The 25,522-nt window shown below is 35.1% G+C and overlaps 1 protein-coding gene across 20 annotated transcripts in view; it reads left to right on the top strand.

Moving 5' to 3' along the window:
• The window catches only part of LOC128229128 (protein unc-13 homolog B-like), a 105,673-nt gene extending 88,484 nt beyond the window's left edge, over positions 1-17,189 (top strand). For 10 of the 20 annotated variants that reach the window (XM_052940830.1, XM_052940825.1, XM_052940824.1 and 7 more), the window contains 12 exons: positions 4,268-4,394; positions 4,866-4,962; positions 6,068-6,211; positions 6,558-6,635; positions 7,076-7,273; positions 7,707-7,849; positions 8,338-8,392; positions 8,664-8,735; positions 11,489-11,590; positions 12,578-12,893; positions 13,161-13,320; positions 13,511-17,189. In XM_052940830.1, coding sequence (XP_052796790.1) covers positions 4,268-4,394; positions 4,866-4,962; positions 6,068-6,211; positions 6,558-6,635; positions 7,076-7,273; positions 7,707-7,849; positions 8,338-8,392; positions 8,664-8,735; positions 11,489-11,590; positions 12,578-12,893; positions 13,161-13,320; positions 13,511-13,808 — 1,790 coding nt within the window. In that variant the 3' untranslated portion in view covers positions 13,809-17,189. Of the gene's footprint in view, positions 1-4,267; positions 4,395-4,865; positions 4,963-6,067; positions 6,212-6,557; positions 6,636-7,075; positions 7,274-7,706; positions 7,850-8,337; positions 8,393-8,663; positions 8,736-10,271; positions 10,284-10,581; positions 10,614-10,650; positions 10,720-11,488; positions 11,591-12,577; positions 12,894-13,160; positions 13,321-13,510 lie in introns of those variants that run through there. The other 10 variants (XM_052940835.1, XM_052940823.1, XM_052940834.1 and 7 more) reach the window with 8 other exon arrangements.
• Positions 17,190-25,522: the final 8,333 nt, after the last annotated feature.

Raw genomic sequence — 25,522 nt, 5'->3', positions numbered from 1 at the left:
GTGGTTTAAAACTTTTACTCAGGTGAGCAGTTTAGGGCCGTTATGGCCCTCATGTTTATTCAATGCATCTATATCAAAAGGGGTGAGTGTGCCTCTCACCAAGAGGTTGTCTGTTCAATACTTTACATGAGTATTCTCTCATGGTCTCTCAAAAATGGACACCAGTACTGGTTTCTACCCAGGAAACAAAGTTAGAAGTGACTCATATCAGCTGTCAGCTGTCTTCACAAAAACATATTTGAGCTAAAATTAATCAGAATTACTTATATAAAAATATGCTCAATGCAAGGTTAGCATTTAGCTGACTTCAAAAATTAATTGAGTTATTCTGTTTTCATTAATATCTATGAAAAAATGCTCTGACATTATGAAAGCAGTTCTAACTGCAGAGGTTAGTTAGCTTCAGAACAGATTTGTTTTATTTTAATGACATTTATCTTATAAAAAGTGTGATTAAAACACACTTTGTTTCTTGGTTAATGTAACCTACATCACTAATGGTTGTATTGAAATTTTTATGCCCCCACAAAGTGGCGGCATATAGGGTTGCCCTTGTCCGTACGTACGTCCCGAAGATTGTTTCCGATCTAATTCTTGAAAACCGTTTGTCCAATCCTCACCAAACTTTAAACACATGTTTGTGACCATAATATCTTGATCAAGTTTGATAGTCATGGAAATTGCTTTAGTCATTTAGGAGTTACGGCCCTTTTTTGCCAAAAATTCCCGAAGATTGTTTCCGATCTAATTCTTGAAAACCGTTTGTCCAATCCTCACCAAACTTTAAACACATGTTTGTGACCATAATATCTTGATCAAGTTCGATAGTCATGGAAATCGCTTTAGTCATTTAGGAGTTACGGCCCTTTTTTGCCAAAAATACTTCAAAAATATATGTTTCCAATCTAATTCTTGAAAAGTATGTGTCCAATCCTCACCAAACTTTACATACATGATTGTGACCATAATATCTTGATCAAGTTCGATAGCCATGGAAATCGCTTTTGTCATTTAGGAGTTACGGCCCTTTATTTGCAAAAAAAGACTTGAAAAATACGTCCCGAAGATTGTTTCCGATCTAATTCTTGAAAACTGTTTGTCCAATCCTCACCAAACTTTTAACACATGTTTGTGACCATAATATCTTGATCAAGTTCAATAGCCATGGAAATCGCTTTAATCATTTAGGAGTTAGGGCCCTCAGATTATCCTGAATAATCATTATGGCTTATTTTCTGTGACAAAAAATCGAAGTGGGGGCATCCGTGTCCTATGGACACATTTCTAGTCTTTTAAAAAATGGTGTAATAATTGCTCTGCAAAGCCTGTTTAAATAACACATTTGGTGCAGGGGTTTAATGATGTGATTGTAATTAAAAATTTATAAATTAAAAATTTATAACAATAAACTTCTCTGCAATTAATTGCTTTTAAATAGCATTAATTGTAGTTGAAAAACATGTTATGGCCTAAAGGTGAAGGCCTGAAAATCTCAAACATGTGAATAATATATTTATTAGAAATAAGAAGAGAACAAGCCCAATTAACCATGTCTCAATTCTATCTCTGTTAAACAGGATTGTCGTTGACATTTTTTTTCGTCTGGCAAATTGTCAAGAATGAAGTCAACCTTGAGTTTATGATTTTTCTTCCTTGAAGATTTCTTCAATTTCACAAATCAGAGCACACAGTTTCATTTTCAGTTTTATTTAACACTCAACATATGCAATATGCAAAAAGAGGTTAAAAAAGATATGGTACAGATCAAAGTAAAAGGTTTGAAGGTTTCTTAGTACAGAAAACAAATTCAATTGAAGTACAGATCGAAAATTGATTCAGATTATTATTATTTTTAGCAATGAAATTAAATACTGTTGGGTGCAAGGTGGGCTTTGCAATGTCTTACCAACATCATTTTTGCTCATAATATATTTATTTAAAACTGATTTTTTTTCTGTTAACATAAGGTAAAATTAAAGAAAAAATGTAATTGAAGTGGGGATATCTGAGGAAGTAACTGAATTCATCTCCAATTTCATTCAGATTACAAATGTCGCATTTCTGATTAGTCCAAGCCACAAACCATTTTCACCAGGTAAATGATTGTTACATAATCTAAAGTTAACAAGATGCTGTAGTAACAGGAGTCTGGCAAGCTACAACACCAGTCTCCAAGTAATTGCATTGTTTTATATATTCTATAGTTTTAACATTTTGATTAATCCTACACAATGCTATTTAAGTATAGAACATAATAATTTCTCCATGAGGTTTCAACTAGATTTAAGAGTGACGAGTGATTTAGGAAAACTCCTAATACTGATTTTGCCAGATATAATTCAATCCACAATTATAAAAAATTATTCTAGCATTTTTTAACCATGGGTGTTTATTACTATTTGCTGTCAGATCATTCAAAAATATTTTAGTCAAGATAGGTTTAATACATTATGTGTTAATTTGTGTAAAAAAAACCTATGATTTGTTTTGCAATCATAATATATAATGGAGACTGAATGAGGTTATGTTTTAAAAGCAATTAGAATTCACTTTTAATTTAATTGAACTTCGTTTTTTATTTCTGTAATATCCTCTTTTTACTGTTTACTGGGCATTATAATGGCAGTTCAATGTGGTGGAATTCATGTAGAACTTGCACCTGTGTACAGTTTTGTCACAGCTTTAAGACATGAACATAATGATTGCTGAAGAAATTCAAACTGACTCAAGATATTGTCTGAAAGAATTGACCTATAAGCTTACTTTTATTTCATGTTTTCATAACTTGCTGGTGCATATGCTCTTGAGGCAAAAATACATGTTTGTAATAATTGAATTGCTTACTTGTTATAAGAAAAAGTCTAGACAGATCATATTCCTGGTTTATAGCTGAGCCATTTCTTGATACAGGTTACAGTGAAAGTAGTATATCATTTATTAATATAAAGTTTATCCATAACATAACATAATTAATTTTAGTTTGTTTGTTTTTCCAAAAAGAAAATTCAAGGTTTTGGCATTACTTTGGTGACATTGTCATTGTTGTCATTGTCCTGCAAATCTTTAAATGCTGCCTTAACTTGGATACCATTCTAGATGTGAATATGAAATTTGGTTCACAAGTTGTAGTAAATTCCATACTACTGGAGATTGGTTTATTGAGTAACGCCCCTTGAACTAGTGAGAAAAACTGATGAGCATTGGCATCACCTGACAGTGCCCTTGGCATCACCAGGCAGTGCTCTGGGCATCACCAGGCAGTGCCCTTGGCATCACCAGACAGTGCCCTTGGCATCCCCAGGCATGGCTCTTGGCATCACCAGGCAGTGCCCATGGCATCACCAGGCAGTGCCCTTGGCATCACCTGTCAGTGCCCTTGGCATCACAAGACAGTGCCCTTGGCATCACCAGACAGTTCCCTTTGTATCACAAGACTGTGCCCTTGGCATCACTTGACAGTGCCCTTGGCATCACAAGACTGTGCCATTGGCATCACCAGACAGTGCCCTTGGCATCACCAGACAGTTCCCTTGGTATCACAAGACTGTGCCCTTGGCATCACTTGACAGTGCCTTTGGCATCACAAGACTGTGCCATTGGCATCACCAGACAGTGCCCTTGGCATCACAAGACTGTGTCCTTGGCATCAAAAGACAGTGCCATTGGCATCACCAGACAGTGTCATTAGTATCACAAGACAGTGCCATTGGCATCACAAGACTGTGCCCTTGGCATCAAAAGACAGTGCCATTGGCATCAAAAGACAGTGTCATTGGTATCATCAGACAGTGCCCTTGGCATCACAAGACTGTGCCCTTGGCATCACAAGACACTGCCATTGGCATCACGAGACAGTGCCATTGGCATCACAAGACTGTGCCCTTGGCATCACAAGACAGTGCCATTGGCATCACAAGACAGTGCCCTTGGCATCACAAGACTGTGCCCTTGGCATCACAAGACAGTGCCATTGGCATCACCAGACAGTGTCATTGGCATCACCTGACAGTGCCCTTGACATCACAAGACAGTGTCATTGGCATCACCAGACAGTGTCTTTGGCATCACCTGACCTGGCCCTTGGCATCCCTAGACAGTGCCCATGGCATCCCTAAACTTAGCCCTTGGCATCCCTAGAGAGTGCATCCCTAAACAGTGCCCTTGGCATCCCCAGACAGTGCCCTTAGCAGCGCTTGATGAAATTGAAACAGTGTTTGAATTTATGTCACAATCTACCAAGGAATTAATTGCTTCTTGTCTCTTACAGAGCATGAGAAGATGAAGACTTGTAAGAGCACGGACTACATGAACCTACACTTCAAGGTGAAATGGCTGTACAGCAAGTACATAGCCGACATTCCCCAGTACAAAAACACAGTGCCTGAGTATCCCGCGTAAGTATATATGCGTCTTGTACATATAGAGGATCCCTGTGTATAGTATTGCTGCACTTCATACAATCCTTATATACATATAAGCAGTTAAAAAATTAACAATGATAGGCAGAAATGTGTCTTCTTTTGCATTTTCTGGTTGTGATTTTGCATAAAATGTTTAATCATTTTTGCAGCCATTTCATTTTGTGTTATGGAAACCTTATCATGTTCCTTTCTCACCTGAACCTGTCTCTGCTTTGCCGTGGTACAGATGTTGTTGATTCAGATATATAATTTAGAGTAAATGAAATGATTCATTGTCATCAGCTGTTGCCACATACTGTTATCAGTGATGTTTGTTTTTGAATAACATAACTTTTAGAGGCTGTATATCAATTGTAATAACAAATAATAAAAGCAGCCTTCTATTATTTCAACTACAATCAACATGACAAGTCTTAACATAATTTATGCTTCTTCTCCATGCAGGTTGTTTGAGCCATTTGTGATGCAGTGGTTGAATGAGAATGACGACATCTCACTAGTGTTTCAGCACGGCGCTTACCAGAGAGACAAGAGAGATGGTGTATGTTTTCTTTAAGACTCTTACACACGATTCTTATTGAATTTGCTGTTCATTTAGTGCTGTGTTTAATACACTTTTCACCAATGCATCCCAGGTTCAATTCCTGGCCTGGGAGTATTGGAGTTCTATTTGTGGTCACAAAGCAAGACAAGTGGGTTTCCTCCTGGTACCCCAGTTTCCCCCACAATACAAGACCATACTCTCATGTAACAATGTGCTAACAATAGTGGAAAATATAATGTTATAATAACAAAACAAAACGAAATTGAAAGTATTTTGACTTTGAGGATATTGATAAAATTCAAAATATTTGCTTTGTATAAAGGGTCTTATTGAGGAATAAATTGTGTGGTTGATGTCTTTATTGGGGTTTGAATGCAGTTGGGCTGGTTAACCCTTTGCATGCTGGGTAAATTGTCGTCTGCTCAAAAATGTCGTCTGGTTTATTCTAAATTTCTTTCAATTTACTTAAAACTGTGGGGATATATTGACTAAGTGGCAAACAGCTTGGAACCTGACCAGGCGCCGAGTTACTCAGTGTTTGGTCTGGTTCCAAGCTGTTTGCAAAGCCTTTAAAATCGCCATCAGCAGCCTAAGGGTTAAAGTGTGTGGAGTTCGCAATCTGTTTATATAAGGACCCAACGATAAAAAAAAAGTTTATCATATGATGTCATAATAACGCTGTAAAAAAATAATCACTTCATAGGTAATAAGTTAAATTACTTTTTAATGAAAATTAAAACATTAATGACAACAATACATTGAGCAAATCATAAATTAACACTTTTAAATGTTTAAAGTTGTTCATGGCCTGCTGACACTATACAAATAATAACAAGATAAACAATTTTCTATTTATACTAATACGTGATGATTCTCGATCTGAACATATCCGAAGATGTTGCATTCATTTGAAAATATTCGCAACTGCTGAAGGGCCGTTCAGGAATAGAAGTTATGTTTATTCTCTTTCTTGTAATGGTGCTTAAGTGACAGTTTTTAAAAAAGGTATTCATCTGCAAACAGATTTATCGAGATCTGTTCTCGAGATGAGGGTAAGATTTTCTCTTTGTACTCATGGTTATTTAACAATTGTTGTCCACAGTTCCAGAAGAGTTCAGAACATGCGCTGTTTTCCACAAGTGTTGTCGACGTTTTTACCCAGCTCAACCAATGTTTCGACGTTATACGCAAGCTTGAATGTCCCGACCCTCAGATGCTCAAACGCTGCATGGAGAGATTTGCTAATGTAGGATGGTTTGTTCATTTAACTAATTGTCTAAAAAAAGAAGCAAAATACAATTTGAATTAAAGTTTATCTTTATGAAAAATGTATTAGTGAATTTGACATCATGATATTAGAGAAGATCATCATTGGTGACCTGGATTCGATTCCCAACCTTGGTGCATGTGAATTTTGTTTGTGGTGACCAAGCCAGACAAGTCAGTTTCGTCCGGTTACTCTAGTTTCCCCCACAACATAAGACCACACTCTTGTGTAAAATCTTATCAAAAATAGTGTTAATATAATGTTCTATTAACTTGTTTCACAATCATAGTGTTTTATATAAGTTTCAACTAAACCTGTATTACAGACAGTAAACAAGGTGCTGCTTGCCTATGCTGACATTGTTAGGAAAGACTTCAAGGATTACACGAGCAATCAAAGAGTGGTGAGTGATGACAAAAACAACTTGATTTATACAATAAGGGATGAAATTTGTTCATTTTAGAGTAGATTGTATACTTCAATCAAAGTTTTACACAATCTGAAATTTTAGTCCATCTTTTGTCATTAAAAATTATATTATTAACGCATCACAAGTTCACTCAAAAATGTATAGTTAAATGTATAGTAAAACTATTTTCACTAACCCTTTGGGACCAATGTCGTAAAGTATGGAGGTCGGGGGCTGTCACCCGACTCCAGGGATCAACCCTGCCTGTATATATAAAAGGAACAATTTATCATTCGCTGTAGATGCAAAATTGCAACAGCTGTGGAGACCGCCAAGGTCACATTAATGTGACATAAAATAATATGGGGAATAATTATATAATTGGTGCAAAAAAGGCTGACACAATTCACATCCTTACCCCACTACTTTTGCAGGCTTGTATTCTGATGAACAACATTCAACAGCTACGAGTGCAGCTTGAAAAAGTGTTTGAGTCGATGGGTGGTGAACGACTGGATGCAGATGCAGCCAACATTCTCAAGGAGCTGCAGCAGAAACTGAATACCGTCCTTGATGAACTCAGTAGCATCTTTGCCAAGTCTCTGGAGCCGCAGATACAACAGAGCATGCAGGTAGGGGGACTGTGGTTTTTGCTTTGCTGCTACGATAGTTTTACTGTAGCAAAGCATCTGAATCAACTGTTGCTCATTTTTTGACAAATAATGGTCGAGTTGTTAGAAGAATATTACTGAAAATGCAGTACAGTAATTTATTGTTTTATTTCATTTTGTCACTTAATATCTTTACCCTTCAGTAATGCAGTGAACTCTGGTGAATGTATGTATATAGAATAACAATAATGCCTTTTACATTATGGATTACTCGAACTTTGGGAGTGTCATATTTTGTCTTATATTCATGAAAACTAAAAGATATATAGAAGTGATTGGTATATTCAACCATTTTTTTTAAAAATAAACCTTGTTTGAAATGGTCAGAACTTGAAAAAAAAGCCGTGAATGTGTAGCTATCTACCCTAGATTTTAACCGATTTTATTTTTTTAGTGTTGTTTGCAGGAGCTTAGCTCGCTGTTGTCGAAGGTGAAGGGTACAGGTCAGGTGTCTTTAAACCAGCCATCGCAGCGGACCACGATACAGCAGGAGAGCGACATGGTTCTCCGACCACTCATGGACCTTCTAGATGGCAGGTATAGAATACATCTGAGTGTGGTTTGGCTTGGGTTATGGGCATGAAGTGGAAATCATTTCTGGTAATAACAAAAAATACTGATGACAGTTGTTAAGTTATTGACACAGGTTTGCTATCCTGGAACTAGTTAAGTGCTCCCATACTTTTAATATTTTATATGCATTGGCTTGTTACAATCTTCAAAGCCAAATTGCTTTCCAAAATTGTTTCCCCAAGTTATTGCTTATTATGGCTATTTATGCCACTCACAGGACTGCATATGAATATAGGAATTGCCCACTTAATAACAGTAAATGTGTATGTTTGGGGGTTTAATGATGAAGATTAATGATCTTGTTGTTCCTTACTAGCATTTAAGTGAAGTATGTTATTGAACCCAAAGAGGTATTGCATTATAATATGCTTGTTTAATTTGTGATTGCAAGCAGATGTGCATGTATTAGTGTATGTAACTAACCTGCTGAATGCTAATGAAACTGTTTGCAGCCTGTCCATGTTTGCTCAAGTGTGCGAGAAAACCGTGCTGAAACGATTGCTCAAGGTAATTTCACTGTCAATACTGAACTAACAACTGCATGACCTGTAGAGCATAAGGGATAAGAATGTAATTAAATATATAAAAAGCAATTTTGATTTCTGTAGTACATGTACTTTTCAATGTTAAAGCCAATAAATTTTATCCTTTTTTGTGAGCTGTTCATTATTTTCTTGCAATAGCAATAAATGTGAAGCCGCACTTTAAAGGTGTCATTTTTTATAGAGCTACATGTTAAGCTGAGAAGTTCATCACTGAATTGCTTGTGATATTGCAGGAGTTGTGGAGGATTGTGATGTACACTATGGAGAAGACAGTGGTGTTACCTCCCCTCTCAGACCCCAGACAGGTTAGCTCCCTTTGTAACCCAGAGATATGGATGGAAACACTCCCAAATTGATCTCATGAAATAAAATTTTATAAAATAGAATGGCATGAATAAAATGCAGGTTTATTATCTATTTTATGAGCTTCATCTCGCGATTATGGACTGTTAGATATATTTGCTTTTATTATTTTATTGCAGTGTACGCACTGACTTTAAAAGTACATAAATTATAGGCTTCTGGATAAAAAGTCCTTAAATTTGCAAAACACTTCTTAAAACTACTTAAATTTTTATTTTGCCTTGAAAACTGCTTGTATTTTCAGAATCAGTCCTTCAATTTCTTTGCTTTGCTGTGAATAAAGTGTATGTAATAAAAAAGGGTCCATCTAAACAAATAACTTCGATTTTGAAAACTTCCCCAATTACTCTTTGCTGTTTAAATCTGTTGTGGTGTATGACGGTACAGATATGGTCAGGTTTTAAACTCCAGTGGTACTATTTACATGGACACCAGTTCTGTCTATTTCTCTTTCCAGTTTCATTTTGCTGTAATTTCTTGTGTTTTCAAGAAAAAGTGGCTTTTGCTTTTTCTAGGCTGGTCGACCATGACTTATCAGTGAGTAAACATTGCATTTAAGTAATTGACATCAGTTCTATGGGAGGGTCAGCCCTGAAATCTCACGAAAATTCGGAAAAACAAGAAATCTGCCTACAAGTACCACCATGGCACCAGTTATATCCAAGACATACACATGTATTTACAATTCTATTCAAACTGTAATAGAACGGCGAAAGAGAAAAAAACTGTGCTTATGGATTAGACAATAAATTGAAAGGACAATTAGAATGTTTACAGGTTACTACATCATAAATACAAGTTATTTTCATGGTTTGCTATTAATAATACTCTTTGAAAATATACATTATTTTCATTGTTTGTTATCTAAGATTGTCCTTGTAGGTCACAAAAAAGTACCTTAAAATCTCCTTGAAAGCTCATTGATTATTTTGCTAGTCTGGCTGTATGAAACTTGTATCGGGTGTTTCAGTTAAATGACATTTTGAAAAGGAGTATTGAAAAATAAATGACGATATCTGTGAAATTGCATGAATTAAGACCATGCATTGCTGATATTGTATACTAAACTTGATGTCAAACATGATGATAGAAGTCAAAACAATAGTACATCATTGGGATAACAGGCATAATTACCACATCAGCATTCCAACTAGCTTTTAACTGAAGTTTCTATCCTAACATGGAACATTTATGGAACATAAATACAGATTTTTTCTTTAATGATTATTTCATTTGTAATTATCATGTCTGTAGCCCTGAAATCGTGAGATGGAGCTCCAATGTATCATGTATTTGAAATGTGTAATGTGGTATCTTTTAAGATGTATATTGATTTGATTCAAGAAACATCACATGTAATAATATTAATAATAGTTTAAACAATTCAAGATGATATTACTAGTAATACATGACCTCAATTAATTAATCTAACTTTGATCTTCAAATTTTACAAATGAATGTTCTTTTATGTTTTGCAGAATGATGATAAGGTATTTTGCTAACCAGGTGTAACATGTCATGAGTTGCTAACATTGGTGATAGAGTTCAGGTAGTCTGACTAAATGTCAGAGATGGTGATGACATGAATCTTAGAGAAAAAACAAATAAATCATTTAAATGCAAATTTGAACTGATTGTTAAAATCAGCTGGTATTCGTTTCTTTATTTTGCCAATGTTTAACAGAACAACCTGTACTTTTTGGTCAGCCATCTCTGATAAATGCCAGACAACCAAACTGCAGGGTTGGTTTTGCGCTTTAGACATCACATAACATGCTCTTATTTTAGAAGCCGAAACAGGACAAGACCATTAGTGAACAGTATACTTTAGCTTTTTATCCACTATTACATTTACAGTTCTTAACTCTAGCAGCTAAACGTGTACATGATGAAATGTACTTGCCCAAGCTCCTCTTGTTTGCAGCAGTAAGTCACATGACCAGGTCACATGACCAGGTCACATGATCAGGCTCACATGACTGTTGTTATGGTTACAGCTGCTTCAAGTCTTGTGGTTGCCGCAGAATTGGCTAGATTATTATATAGATATTTGAGAGCTATGCTTGTACCCATATATATAAATTATCACAAATGAAAAAAGCTGGACAATTCAATTTAAATAACGTTGTCAAGCATAGTTCTTTTGTTGAGCTTTGAACCCTGTTTGTTATAATCCTGTATCCTGACATGCTTGCTGTATACTCAACCAGTTTCTACATTAACCCTCCCTTTTCTTTCTTATATTACGATGTGTAAACTTAGTAATCATCTTATAGCCATTTTAGAATGCATTCTTATGATGATCGGGAAAATGGTTTCAACATTTTGCAAAGAATTATGCTGAAGTACATGTATGTTTTGAATTTCAATATATTGATATCTTTCGTAAAACCAGTATGAAACTTTCTGATACTCTTACTAAATAGTTTCAAAGGCAAATGCATGTGTTATCTATCTCAATTTAAGTTTGTGTGAAACAGTAGATGAGACATTCACAAACTGTGGCATTTAAAAACAACTCAAATAAAAAAACAATCATATTAGACCAATTAACTTCAGTATTGATTCTTTACAAAATCATATGAATCATGAGCAAATGGGGGTGAAAATGAGACAACACGTCATGAGTATTGCTGGCAGCAGGGTTTAAAGTGAAGGCGAGTGTTTAACATTGGTGGTGGGTGTGTGTTTTCAGCTCATAGTGCTGCCCGGGAGTGCTCAGGCTAAGATAGAGGATGTTTCCCGCCTCTTCCTCAACCATGTTAGCCAAATGCCCATGAATGTGCCTATGATTCAGGTGGTAAACCCATCCACGCACCCTCATGTTGTAACGTGTAGTGTGGCAACCCCTTCAACACACCCTCTTTTATACTCACATCTGTTATTTGCTGTGAAGCCTGTTTTTTGCTATTTTTCATATTTGATGTGTTATTCTTTCATCACATGAAAAAATGAAGTTTAGTTTATTATAACTGTCATAAAACTGTCTAGAGACATTTCTTTTTCACTTGTCTGTTTTTTATAAAAAACAGTTTAGGTATACAATGTTGTTGCCATGGTTCCATCATTGTTGTCTGTTTGAAAAATGTCAGATTGTTTTTGTCTATTTATCATAAACCATTTGATATTGTCATGGAACTAGGAAACATGTCACCAATGACATTATGCAAACAAGTTGTGTAAGGACCCATCACTCTGATTCAAATATTTGTTAAGTCCCTTGGAAATGTCAACAAGAGAATGAAAGAACATGGCTGTCATTTTTGATGAATTGATAATGTTGGCAAACAATTTAATTCATAGATTCTGTTTATTGAATGTGTTTGATGTTTGTGTGTTTATCCTGTGTTTCTCTGTAGCAATGTTCCCTTATTGCAGTGCTCATGTAGCGAGTTTTTAAATGTTTTTTTAATATACCTTTTAATTTAATGATAAAGCCTTATATATAACTTGTTGACCAGTTTTTATAATTAGTTATTTGTTGTGTATACTTTTCATTGTTATGACATTAAGTTATATAGTTTGTGTTAGACATTTCTCACAAAAAAAATATAAATAAAAACAATGGATGGTTCTATAAGATGTATTGATCAATTAAAATACCAGATGTATGAAACTTTGTGTAAGTTTTAAAGATCCATAAATTTATTCAGAGAAAATTATTGTTTGCAGAATAACTTTTGGGTAATTTTGTAATGTAAAGCAAATGCCAACTTCATAAATATGATAGTTAGTAATAAACCGAACTCTCCATTTGAGTTGTTACTGTTTCCCAACTTTCCAGGACATGTCAAAGGAGGCAGAGAAGAACCTTACGCCAAAGCAGTGTGCGGTTCTTGACACCGCCCTTGAAGCCATCAAGATCTACTTCCATGCAGGTGGCCAGGGCCTTAAGAAGAATTTCCTTGAGAAAAGCTCCGAGTTGCAGTCCTTGCGCTATGCTCTGTCATTGTACACACAGACGACAGACACGCTCATCAAGACGTTTGTAAACACGCAGACGTCACAGGACACGCAGAGGGAGATTGTGGGTGAGGTCTCCATACAGGTAGACTTGTTTACCCACCCTGGTACTGGTGAACACAAAGTCACTGTGAAAGGTACGCCGCTGAAATTACTGACAATAACAATTAAAATTCCATAAACTCACAGTTTTATCAATTTTATAGTTGTATTTTAATCTGCTTTTAACAGCAGGTAAAGTAAATTTGACCAAATATTTATTTTGATTTCTTTACATATTTATAAAGTTGTTGCTTTAACTTTATACAGTATTAAAAGATGATTCAACATATCAATACACACAGGTATCTACAAACAGGAATTTCGAATGTTGACATGTCTAATTCATAACCATTTTATTACAGTTGTTGCAGCCAATGACCTGAAGTGGCAGACCACGGGAATGTTCCGTCCGTTTGTTGAGGTGAACATGATCGGGCCGCACCTCAGTGACAAGAAACGAAAGCACTCAACAAAGTCAAAGAGCAATAACTGGTCACCAAAATTTAACGAGACATTCCACTTGTAAGTTAATGATTGTCTGATATAAATGAAATAATTAAATTAGGTTTTGTTGATCTCTTAATGCAAGAACATTTTGACTATCAAAAATAAATGCTTGGATGTGCAGAAAGACACTTCATATTTAACTAGCATGTTCTTCATGAATAAACAATTATAAAAAAAAATTAAAATTATGTTTTACCTTCTCCAGCATTCTCGGCAACGAAGATGAGCCGAGTTCATACGAGTTGCACATCTGTTCAAAGGACTACTGTTTTGCGCGGGAAGATCACCTGATTGGCATGTCAGTGATGCAGCTACGCGACATCGCAGAGAAAGGCAGCTGCGCGTGCTGGTGCTCCCTGGGTAAGCGGCTCCACCTGGATGAGACCGGCTGGACAATCCTGCGCATTCTCTCACAGCGAACCAATGATGAGGTCGCCAAGGAGTTTGTAAAGCTGAAGTCAGAGGTCCGACACCTAGAGGAGCATATGATGCAGAAAAAATAGACTGGTATCTCGGTGTTGACTTGGTGTGTGTGAATAATGCTGTATATACACTTACATCATATATATATATAAGTTATACCATTGGAGAACATGGGTTTCATTGTGTACCTGTGTAATATTAATCACAAAAGCAGTGCTTAGCTAGATAAAAGACAGATGAGAAACTTGAAGGTATCTGCACATTATGGTGCTGTTAGATTAGCGCTGTTGAGGAAAATTGTTGCAATTGCCTGTCACTATGTGACTGTGTTGTTGATGATAATTTTCCATAGAAACAGCATATATCTGTCACTCAAAATATACATAGTGATGGAGATATATCATTCCAAAATGAATAGTGAGTAGACACCCATGTAAACTCTTGACCACTGTTTAGTGTGGTCTGTTAAAAAATATGCATACGAAATGTTAAGTATTGCTTTATTGTGTACATGTTTATGCATTCTGCTACTTGATTAAACTTTTGACCAGCTTAAGAAAAGTAGCAAAAGATGTTGTGTTAACAAACAACTGCATCTATATATAGTATCAGATGCATTGTAGAGTGTTGTTTATTTTACAGTGTAACACCTTAGGCTATTGACCTTTGTCTGTGAACATATATGTTGTTATACTATGCCAACATCATGTAAAGCATAATGCTCTTTTTTACATATTAGTCTATTTATACCTTCGTAATTTGTGAGGTTATATAGTGTTCTTTAAGTTAAACTGTTGTAAATTCTGTTGTTTTACAAAATATATTACATACACATGCATTCATACATGAACCATTAACCACATTAGGGTTGTTGTTTTTAAGTTTGTGGAAAACATGGGTATTGTTAACTTCAATCAATAGTGCTGTGGTATGAATTATTGTTGGTTATGTTCAAGTGTTAGTGCAATCTTGTTGGTTTCTTTAACTTATCTACCTGTACATTCCTGTTAATTTTGATAAAGTATATGTTTCATGTTAGGGTGTAAGACCCACAAATCAGTTACATGTAGTCATTAGGTTGTTGCGTTTTCTTTTAGAAACAAAATCAAGGTATATTTACGGCTTTGAGGTGGCTGTATGCATCATTCAAAAAAACTTAATGCTGGCCAGAAGCTAAAAAACAGTTATAAGATGTTCACAAGAAACTTGTTATGTCTGTTAATAACATCACACATGTGTGTAACAAGTCACTCCGGCTTAAGTCTTGTTGAATTACACGCCTTGGCTGACTGAGAAAAGACAGACAAGTGTTGGCATATGCTTCCTGTGCCCTTGTCTTAGAGTTCCACCCTCTGCAGTGCTGAATTCTGTGTCTCTTGACCCTATATATACTAATAGTTCTATTTGAAAGAGGTCTGTTTATTATTCAAAAATGAGAAAAAAACATTGCCGTAAAAAAAATAAGCATGGCGTTTGTCTGTACTTTGTTTGACAAGTGTAAATAACTTGTATGTATGAAAAAGGCAAAACTAGCTTCAAATGGTACCAATATTATTTTAAACTAATATTATTTTGGGTTAACAAGTTTGAACAGTTAAGCTATTGTGGTTGAAATACCTTAATTTTGCTATGTAAAACAGCTCAAGAATTGGTTGTGCTTTATTGATGGGCTTTGTGCATAACAGCCTGGTAGTCAGGTGATATGAATGTTCATAGCAACAAGCATTCACAATCAGAATGAGAATTATGTAAGATGAAACTTCTGTTTATTATGATTCCATCTTGTTATTTTTTATTATGTTACATTTTTTATATAACTGTACTAAAAATCTGAGAATTCCAATCTTGTAGTGCAATAGCATTGTTACTTGTCTTTCATAACAGAAAATATGAACTGTTAAGATCTATCTTGTTTCCTATTTTACTGTTGAAGTAAGTCTATATAACATGTACATTAGATTATTATTTTTTTAATTTATTTAAACATGTATTTTTTTTTTACTGTAGATGTGTGTTTCGAATATGTTTATTGACTTAAAGGGCTGTCTCACGTATGATAAAATAGCGAAAAAAAAGAGAAATTATCGAAAACTGATATAAACTTGGCATCGATCATCATAGTGTACAATGCATTGAAACTTACTAACTGAAGTACCACATAGTTTACAATTTATTTAAGTTATGCAGTTATTTGGTATTTTTCCATTAAAAAAGATTACTGGGTATGTCTACCAGGTAGAATTCATTCCTGATGCATGATTGGCTAGTCTGTGTTATCACGTAATATTACCGAGGTAGGTGTATAGCTTAATTATGTCACCCGATTAGAGTAAGCCTTTGTAGCTCAGTCAGTACGACGCTAACCTGTAATTTTGGCGACACGGGTTCGAACCCGGTCTCCGACACAATTTTTTTTTTACATTTTGGTACTTTTTTTTAAAATTATGATATCAAAGCGTAACACATTCTATTAGATAATTGTCCTGAGATTCGTAACAGAAAAAAACTTTTTGATGCCAATACGTGAGACAGCCCCTTTAAGGCAATTTTTTTTATCTATCTTGTTTCAGAATTGTTGATAGCTCAGAAGATATTAAATGTCATATGAAATCCAAAATAAACACAATATTCATTTCAGTTGATAAATGTTATAACATTGAATTGGCTATAGATCAGCCATCTCTCTTCCAGATACAGTCGAACACTGTCAGGTTGTTTCTGAACTGCTGTAACTAAGAGGACGACCATAATCAAAACAAATACAATGTACTATTCTTTTAGCTTAAAGTACAGTTTGCATAAAAGTACACAGTTATGTGTTCAGGTTACATTTCTGATTATATTTGTTTTTGTGTCGCCTGTGAAGCGTGGCAGACACGTCAGGATTACTTCGTCAAGCATCGTCTGCATTGTCAGCTCATTTTCATTTCCATGGAAAACAATTCATTAACTTGTTGTAGAGTTTTCAAACTTGGTATGCACATTGGTCACGGTCAGTAGATGACTCCTATTGATCTTGGGGTCAGTTAGGTCCAAGATCATGGTGACCTTTACTTGAAAAATGATTTGCTCCCCCTACAGGCGTAACATGTGATTTTGAGAAACTCTTAATTTATTTAAATGATTTTTTTTTATTATATATGTACAACATTATATTTTGGTTGCAATATGGTGATGGTTTCAGTTTGTTTGTAGTTGTCATCAAATCAATCTTGGAGAGATCTGCTACATCTACATTTATTATCATTTGGAACAATCAGAATTTATTTCCAGTATAAAAAAATTAAATTATTTTTTTTTGTCCTTAAAATTGTGATCTTTGCTTGCTACTATATATAAGCAGGATTCAAGTAATGTATTAACACATTCAAATTACAGTTTGTTCCTATATTGTTTCGTTTTTCAATTTCATATTATCTTGTCATTTTTCATTATTGCAAATATACTTGTTAGCTATGTAATATGTGTTTGTTTTTCTTAATTCCTCAGAAGGATGGGGCCTGTGACCATTTTATTCTGTACCTCTTAATCGTCAGTGACTTGTGCAGTGGTGTCCCCCCACAAAACATGACCAGATGGTAAAATGAATGCTGTTTATGAAACAGGCTTGTCCGTATTTTAAAGAAACTGGCAAGGTATTGGTATAACTTATGTCATGGCATTTGGCATTGTGTGAAATATAAAATATTGGCTTAGAAAGTGTTACTGACATTCACATAAAACTTTACAATAAAAAAGCTCCCCAAAAGTATTCTGGGTTGGGTCAAAGGTCAGATATCCATTTTTCATGTCTGCTCCATAACTCATCCAATGTATGGATTTCAAAATAACTTGTCACATGTTCACCACATCGAGCCATTGGGCAAAGCACATGTTAAAACTGCTTTATAGGGAAGTGTAAAGAGGTATTCAAGGGCATAAAAGTCAATGATGAGAAGGCTTTAAAAGGCCAAATAGACAACACTACTATTCTTCATGGTAATATTATGTACCAAGTATCTCGGTAATTATGGTGATATTGTGTACCAAGTATCTCGGTAATTATGGTGATATTGTGTACCAAGTATCTCGGTAATTATGGTGATATTGTGTACCAAGTATCTCGGTAATTATGGTGATATTGTGTACCAAGTATCTCGGTAATTATGGCAATACTGTGTACCAAGTATCTAACTATGGTGATACTGTGTACCAAGTATCTCAGTAACTATGGTGATACTGTGTACCAAGTTTATCAGTAACTATGGTGATACTGTGTACCAAGTATCTCGGTAATTATGGCAATTTTTGTGTACCAAGTATCTCACTAACTATGGTGATACTATGTAGCCAGTATCTCACTAACTATGGTGATACTATGTAGCCAGTATCTCAGTAACTATGGTGATACTGTGTTACAAATATCTTCGTATTTATGGCAATACTGTGTACCAAGTATCTCGTGAACTATGGTGATACTGTGTACCAAGTATCTCAGTAACTATGGTGAAACTGTGTACCAAGTATCTCAGTAACTATGGTGAAACTGTGAACCAAGTATCTCAGTAACTATGGTGATACTGTGTACCAAGTATCTCAGTAACTATGGTGATACTGTGTACCAAGTATCTCAGTAACTATGGTGAAACTGTGTACCAAGTATCTCAGTAACTATGGTGATACTGTGTACCAAGTATCTCAGTAACTATGGTGATACTGAGTACCAAGAATCTCAGTAACTATGGTGATACTGTGTACCAAGTATCTCAGTAACTATGGTGATACTGTGTACCAAGTATCCGAGTAACAATGGTGTACCAAGTTTTAAAGTAATATCCATTAAACTTCAATGTAGCCAAAAGTGTAAGAATTATTTAAAGCAACTGTGCACCAGATGATCAATTTGCAAGAAAAAAAGAAAATTGTTGAAAAAAACTGTCATAAACTTGGTATTAATGTGTACAATGCATTGAAACTTACTAACTGAAGTACCACATAGTTTAAAATTTATTTAAGTTTAGTAGTTATTTTGTAATTTTCCATTAAAAAAGATTACTGTGTATTACTACCTAGTAGAATTCATTTCTTATGCGTGATTGGCTGGTCGATGTTATCATGTGATATTACCGAGTTAGGTTTATAGCTTATTATAGCTTAATTATGTCACCCAATTAGAGTAAGCCTTTGTAGCTCAGTCAGTACGACGTTAGACTGCAATTTTGGCGACACGGGTTCGAACCCAGTCTCCGACACAATTTTTTTTTTACATTTTGGTACTTTATTTACAATAATGATATTAAAGCGTAACACATTCTATTAAATAATTGTCCCGAGATTCGTTACAGAAAAAAACCTTTTTTGGTGCCAATCTGGTGTACAGTCCCTTTAAGGCCACAACTATTAAGATGAGATGAGGCAACATTAGAATATCAGGTCAGAATTTGAACTTCATGTTCGTGACATGGTAAAGCTTCACTCACTTTCATTCAAAACTTTTCCAAGGTCTGATAAAAAGCTAATTCATGTACTTAAACACTTCTTCCCAAGGGATGCAATTTGCAACAGAAATATGCCCCTTGAATGGTTTACTTGCACCACTCATGATAATAATTAGGTAATCAACCTTTACATTTTCATTCACTTCTTCCACTATAAGGCCAGTGCATGAACATAGTCTTTCTTAACAAGGGAGGCTATTATGTAACAATGAGTCACAAAGTGATAGTTTTTATATTATACAAAAGTTTGCAATGTGATTAATTTTTGCTTTAAGTTTCATTCAATTCCTTCCAAACTGTTGTAAGCCTTGATGAAAAACAAATCCAATTGTTGAATTCGAACAGGTTTAAAAAGGGCCATAAATCTGACAACATTTATATAGAGTTACCTTAGTCATTATAAGAGATTATTTATTGCAATCAAATGACTGAAGTTTAATGTTGATATCTTTGATGATTTTTGAGTCATTGAGAAAAATAAATAAAATGTGGATGGACGCACAGACTAATATAGTGCACACACTATTATTTGGCAAGGCCCTGAAAATGACCAAGTTGTTGGGGGCATCCATGTTCCAAAGACAGCTCTATTCTTAACTACTTTCAACACAGAAGGATTTAAGATGGCATTCAAAGTAACAACTTTGTGTGTTGTGTTGTCTTGTCTTTTCCAGGCTGTAACTGGGCTAGGGATTGGTGGGTTTTTTTTTAATAAATCTTTGAAAAAATGTTCACAATGAAACAAGAGCTGTCACAGTAAGTGACAAATGCCCCCAAAGTGCCATTCAGTTAAATGGATTATGCATTCACTAATATGCCAACATTCAGGAAGAGCTAGCATAAACTTTAAGCATAATGCAAGTGCCCATGATGGTTGATGTCAATGTTGCCGGAGTGATGCAGAAAGAGGTAGGGACATTAGTCTTGCACCCAACACGTCTTTTCTTTGTACCACACACATGTGCAAGGGTCTTTCATGCGACACGGTGCCTTTATGTACTGAACACATGTGCCAATTTATCACACTGTGCATGACATAGTTACAGCCTGGACACGACCAACTTTACTATATATGCATATATGAAGCATTCCATAATTATGATAAACAAGTCAATGTGGCCTTGACCTTTGTGGAAAGGATGTGGGTCTTGCAAAAGGCACCTTGTCTTTATGTACGGAACACATGTGCATAGTCATTTTTAGCACTCCCTCCCTGCGTGACCAATATACAGCATGGACATGACCAACTATACTCATGTGTATGCATAAACAAAATTATAATCAGCATTCCATCTTCATGAACCTGTAAGTGTGACCTTGACCTTGAAGGTAGTGACATGGGTCTTACATGCAACACATTGTCTTTATAAAAAAATCCTCCCTGCAGGACAAAGTAAAATACAGCCTGGAAGAATGGGATTTAATATGCCCTCCTTTGGTGGGCATAAAAATGGTGTTGGGCACATGAACCATGTCTGTATGTCAAAGGTCACTAAAACGGGTCTTGTATTTCGGCTTAAATTGTCCAGGTTGCAACTTGGTCAGGCACTAAAGAATTAATTTTTGAAAATAATGTGGAACGAACGATTTTCAACAATGAAACTCTTCTTGTTGGGTGTCCCTGGAAATAGAAATTGTGCTTAATTTGTTTTAACTTTCACTTTAGTATAAGAAGACAGCATGTCACCCACTAGACACGTGTCTGTCAGATAAAGGTTGATATCACAATCAATGGAATCGTAGAGGGATTTGAACATAACTCAATCATTGGCTCAAAATGTTCACAATGAGAAGACTGAATGTCACATTCAAAAATTATGTAGGTGGGTTAAGGGTCAAGGTCACCTTGGATATCGCTGATTATAGTATTTGTGTTTTTGTTGTTTTATTGGCATCACTGTCATGCAATGCCATCAAGTTTCCATCAATTTAATGCATGTTCAAAGAACAATGTTGATAATACAACATTTCTAAGAATTGTTTCATGATTGTTACAGTGGTCATCTTGATGTTGGTGCTTCACTGGCATATATCAAGTTGACCAAGTAAATCGTTTGATTTAATCATAAGCATGGCCAGGAGGCCTGGCAACATTGTTTTGAAGAATGCTTAAAAGTTATAAGCAAATGCTGAAGTATACATAAAGAACACAAAACAGCAATTCTTAGCTAACATTTTATTATAAAAACATTTAACAATATCTGACACATAAACATCACAGAAAAATCGGAGCAAGTTTAATCAATGATTAGAAACGCTTGTTGCACAGATTAAGACATAAGTTTATGGTCATAATATGATAAAACTACATTCCTTACATGGTACAGGAACAGAAAATAATAATGTATCCATGATAGCATTTCAGATGAGGCGTGGCATTCATGAACAAAAAAGCTGTGAAACATATGAGTAAAGTTCAAGTATATATTTGCATGACATGTTTCGCTCACCAGAGATGATAGTTTTCAGTTATACATAATTATTATGTGTGTAACAATGTTTCTAATATAATATTTTTCTATTTCAGTGATAAACATTTATATCATAAAACAAATGTAGTAAAGTTAAATCCGGTAACCAAATCTGTACTACATAAATATAATTTTACGCCAACATGAAATATTTTATGGAGCTGCAAGCTGAACTGAATCACCCAAGCTAATTCTGCGGGTTGAACACATTGTTCACATCTAAAGCTTGGCTTATCAGCATACCTAGCGTTGACATTACATTTCAATGAACATAATTATACATGTTTATGCATTCATTTTAGTATATTACGTGTTTAGTCGTGTATAATATGTTGAGAGGATGTCAAACTTGTATTTAGTTTTGACATTAATTAATTCCACAGTTTGTTCCAACCGTGATGCAATCAATTTTGGATATGTGAAGTTTTTCATTCGCTTACATGAGAATGAAACCATAGCATTAATAGAGATACTGGATTGTGAAAACTTGAACAGAAACATTCTAGCTGTCAAAGTCACAAGCAAGTTGAACATTGCTTGTCTGAAGGACATTAACATTAGTTGCTTATTTTTAAGCCTTGACATTAGGAGGCAAACAAGGATATGTGTGCCACTTACTAAACAGAAAGGATAGTGACTAAACAAACAAAAATGTACTGTTAACTTATCATGATGTGTACACATGTGTTGAAATAATTTTTAGCTTGTCTATTTGTGCAGAGACAATATAATAGATTTTGATATGCAACTCTCTTTCAACATATAAAAAATGAGTAATTGTGCTATATGTATTGACATTTTAAGAAAATGATGCTTGATACTTGGAGGCTGTAGTTTTTCCTTTTGACACTTGGTTTAAAATTGGCTGTTTGTGGAATTTTAGTCGCTTATATACTTCTTCAAATATATTCAAAAGCATTCGAATACGATGTATAAACAAGCCTAAAACAAAACATAAGTATTCTCCAGTCGAAAGAACACCTGTCAATTGTTTTGACTCTACAGAAAAAAGTATTTTCACATTTGTAATACTTTCGTACCTTTCGCCCCAAGTGGTTGAAGTGGCACACAGCCATTTTGTACCATCAATGAGAACTATTAAAAGCCTTCAGAAATATTATGCCAAGGTTAATTCAAGATACATATTTCTCATCTACTGCGTGGTGACATGCACCAGCACCCTGGACTAATTGAACAAGACAATTATTCGATAGATGTCGATAATTCAGGATTGTCAAATATGAAAAAAGGGAGACAACCAAGATTTCCCTTTTCAGTAACTGCCCGTAGTGAATCTGTCAACTGGGATATTTGTGAAATCCAAACACATATAAGATGCTCTGGTTATATTGGTGATACCAACTACTGAAACGTATGCAAATCCAATGAATCTTTTTATTTTACTTGTCAGATATGTACTTTTAAAATATTAACTTTTTATCTTAGTGATGACTACAATTTTCTTAATGCAGGTTTACATGACAATCATGAGAGTTTTACAGAATCGTGTCCTTATTGTAACTGCTTTGAACATAAAGGACTTCATTTTATTAATTTCAACATATGATCTCTTTTACCAAAGTTGCCAGAAGGGTGACTTTTAACGTCAAAGTATAGATTTGCAGCCATAGCGTTTTCAGAGACCTGGCTGGACAATCCAGTTATGGACTCGGAAATACATATTCAAGGATACAATGTGATCAGAAAAGACCGGAACAGACAAGGTGGTGGAGAATGCTTATACGTTCATGAAGATCTGGCGATCACCGAAAGACGGAACCCAGAAAAGGATAATCTTAAACATTCTGGAACTTATCAGTCAAAGAGATGCTTCTTATTTTATTTTCAAAAAATACAAACAGAAGGAGATGTTAAATAAATATCAGTTTTATAGAAACCTTGTTTAGAAAGAAGTCATTAAGGCCAAATCAGAATATATGTCAAACAAGTCTGAAGAAAATAAAAATGATCCAAAAAAGCTGTGGTCAGATTTAAAAAATCCTGGATATAGTAAAATATTGTTTTGAACATTGATAATGAAAATTGTTTTGAACCATGTAAGATTGCAAACTATTTTAATACTTTTTTACAACCATAGCCTCAACTTATGTAGAAAAACTACCTTTCCCATAAAAAAATTTCAACTATGAGTCTGATTGTTTTAATTAAACAAATTTTATAAAGATAGAAATCCTGACTTTGTTAAATTTAGACTTTACACTGTTAGTGAAGAATACATTTACAAAGAACTATGTAAACTTAATTGTTCAAAAAGCACAGGATTAGATAACATTCCTGCACAATTTTTAAAAGATGCTGCACCGTTTCTAAAGATACCTGTAACATTTCTGATAACGATGCTAAAGTTAAACCATTGTTTAAAAAACAACAACAGATCTGATGTGTCAAACTATCCACCTGTAAGCATACTATGTATAGATTCAAAAATCTTAGAAAGAGTTGTATACAACCATCTAGAATCTTTTCTTTTTAAACACAGATTATTGATCTGACTCCTGCCTAATTAATTTGACTGACCATATTAAACAACAAAATTCCTAAGGATTTTCAAATTACAGGTGTTCCACTTAAGGAGTATGATCCTCGACCTGCTGTATGCAGGTGGTGGCACTCTGGGGCACGACGAAAAAGACCAACAATTCAGCCATATGATCCCAGAAATTAGAAACTAATATCTTTGATACTGGTATGGTTGAAATGTAAGCTGAACATTGTTCTCAAGATTGATACTTTTTAAGAAGATACCACAGAACTGGCAACAACATACTTGCCATGAAGTTCAAGGACAAACGCGACGTCCACACGCTGTCGACCATCCATAACCCAATGATGAGTGTTATGTGAAAGAAAAAGTATGGCACAGACGTCTATGTCCGGAAGCCCTCGACGATAGTTGATTATTGTAAGCATATTAGAGGCGTTAATCTACTAGACCAATTCGGCCAGTACAACACAGTGGCAAGAAAAACGAAAAAGTGGTGGAGAAAGCTTTTTTTCCACATTATGAACATATGCATTGTAAACGGCTACAGATTGTACGAGAAGTATTCTACAAACTTCCCGAAGAAGGACCATGAGGGGTTTCGGAAGTCCATAGTAGAGGCCCTGATTGAGGAAGGCAGTGGACCTTGTGGGCAGTCTGTTCGTCAAGGAAGACCAAACTTAATGGGGGAAAGCCTGCTCGCCTTACAGGAAGGCACTTTCCTGACTGTATCCCAGCGAAACCAGGGGCAAAGCGTGCCAAGCCATGTCGGGACTGTGTTGCTTGCAATGACAATCCAGGAAATCGTGATGGGCACAAAAGGAAGCAGACAGCATTCTGGTGTCCAGACTGCCAGGTAGCTCTGTGTAACCCCTATTGTTTTAGGATTTACCACACACAGCAGGACTACAAGACCATTCTGAATAATGTGTGATTAGTGTAAGCTCTGTGATAAAATAATTATGACAGACTTTGCTGCTGTAAATACATGTAATTACATGTCATCTACCTGTAATTACCTATCTGAGACACCTGTAAAATATTTTATGTGCATCTTATTTCAATTTTGTTTCATAAAACACTTTGTAAATAGTTTGTAGATGTGCTAACTGTTGAGTATAAACAAAAAATGTGAACAATTGACATGCTTGAGAAAATATGACTCATATTGATTTCAAGTATTTTTACCTGTGTATATGTATTTATTATCGGAATTGATAATGTAAAATTCGGTTGTGAGGTAGATTTTATAGGGCACTGTAGTTTATATAAGTTTTACATTTTCCTCGAGGAAATTACAAGTATTGGGTTATGTACTGATTTGGGAAATCATTCGATAAGCA

The sequence above is a fragment of the Mya arenaria genome, chromosome 3 (assembly GCF_026914265.1).
Source record: "Mya arenaria isolate MELC-2E11 chromosome 3, ASM2691426v1".
In the NCBI taxonomy this organism is placed as follows: Eukaryota; Metazoa; Mollusca; class Bivalvia; order Myida; family Myidae; genus Mya; species Mya arenaria.
Note: the sequence above shows the minus strand (reverse complement) of the source record. Positions and strands in the feature narration are given on the sequence as shown.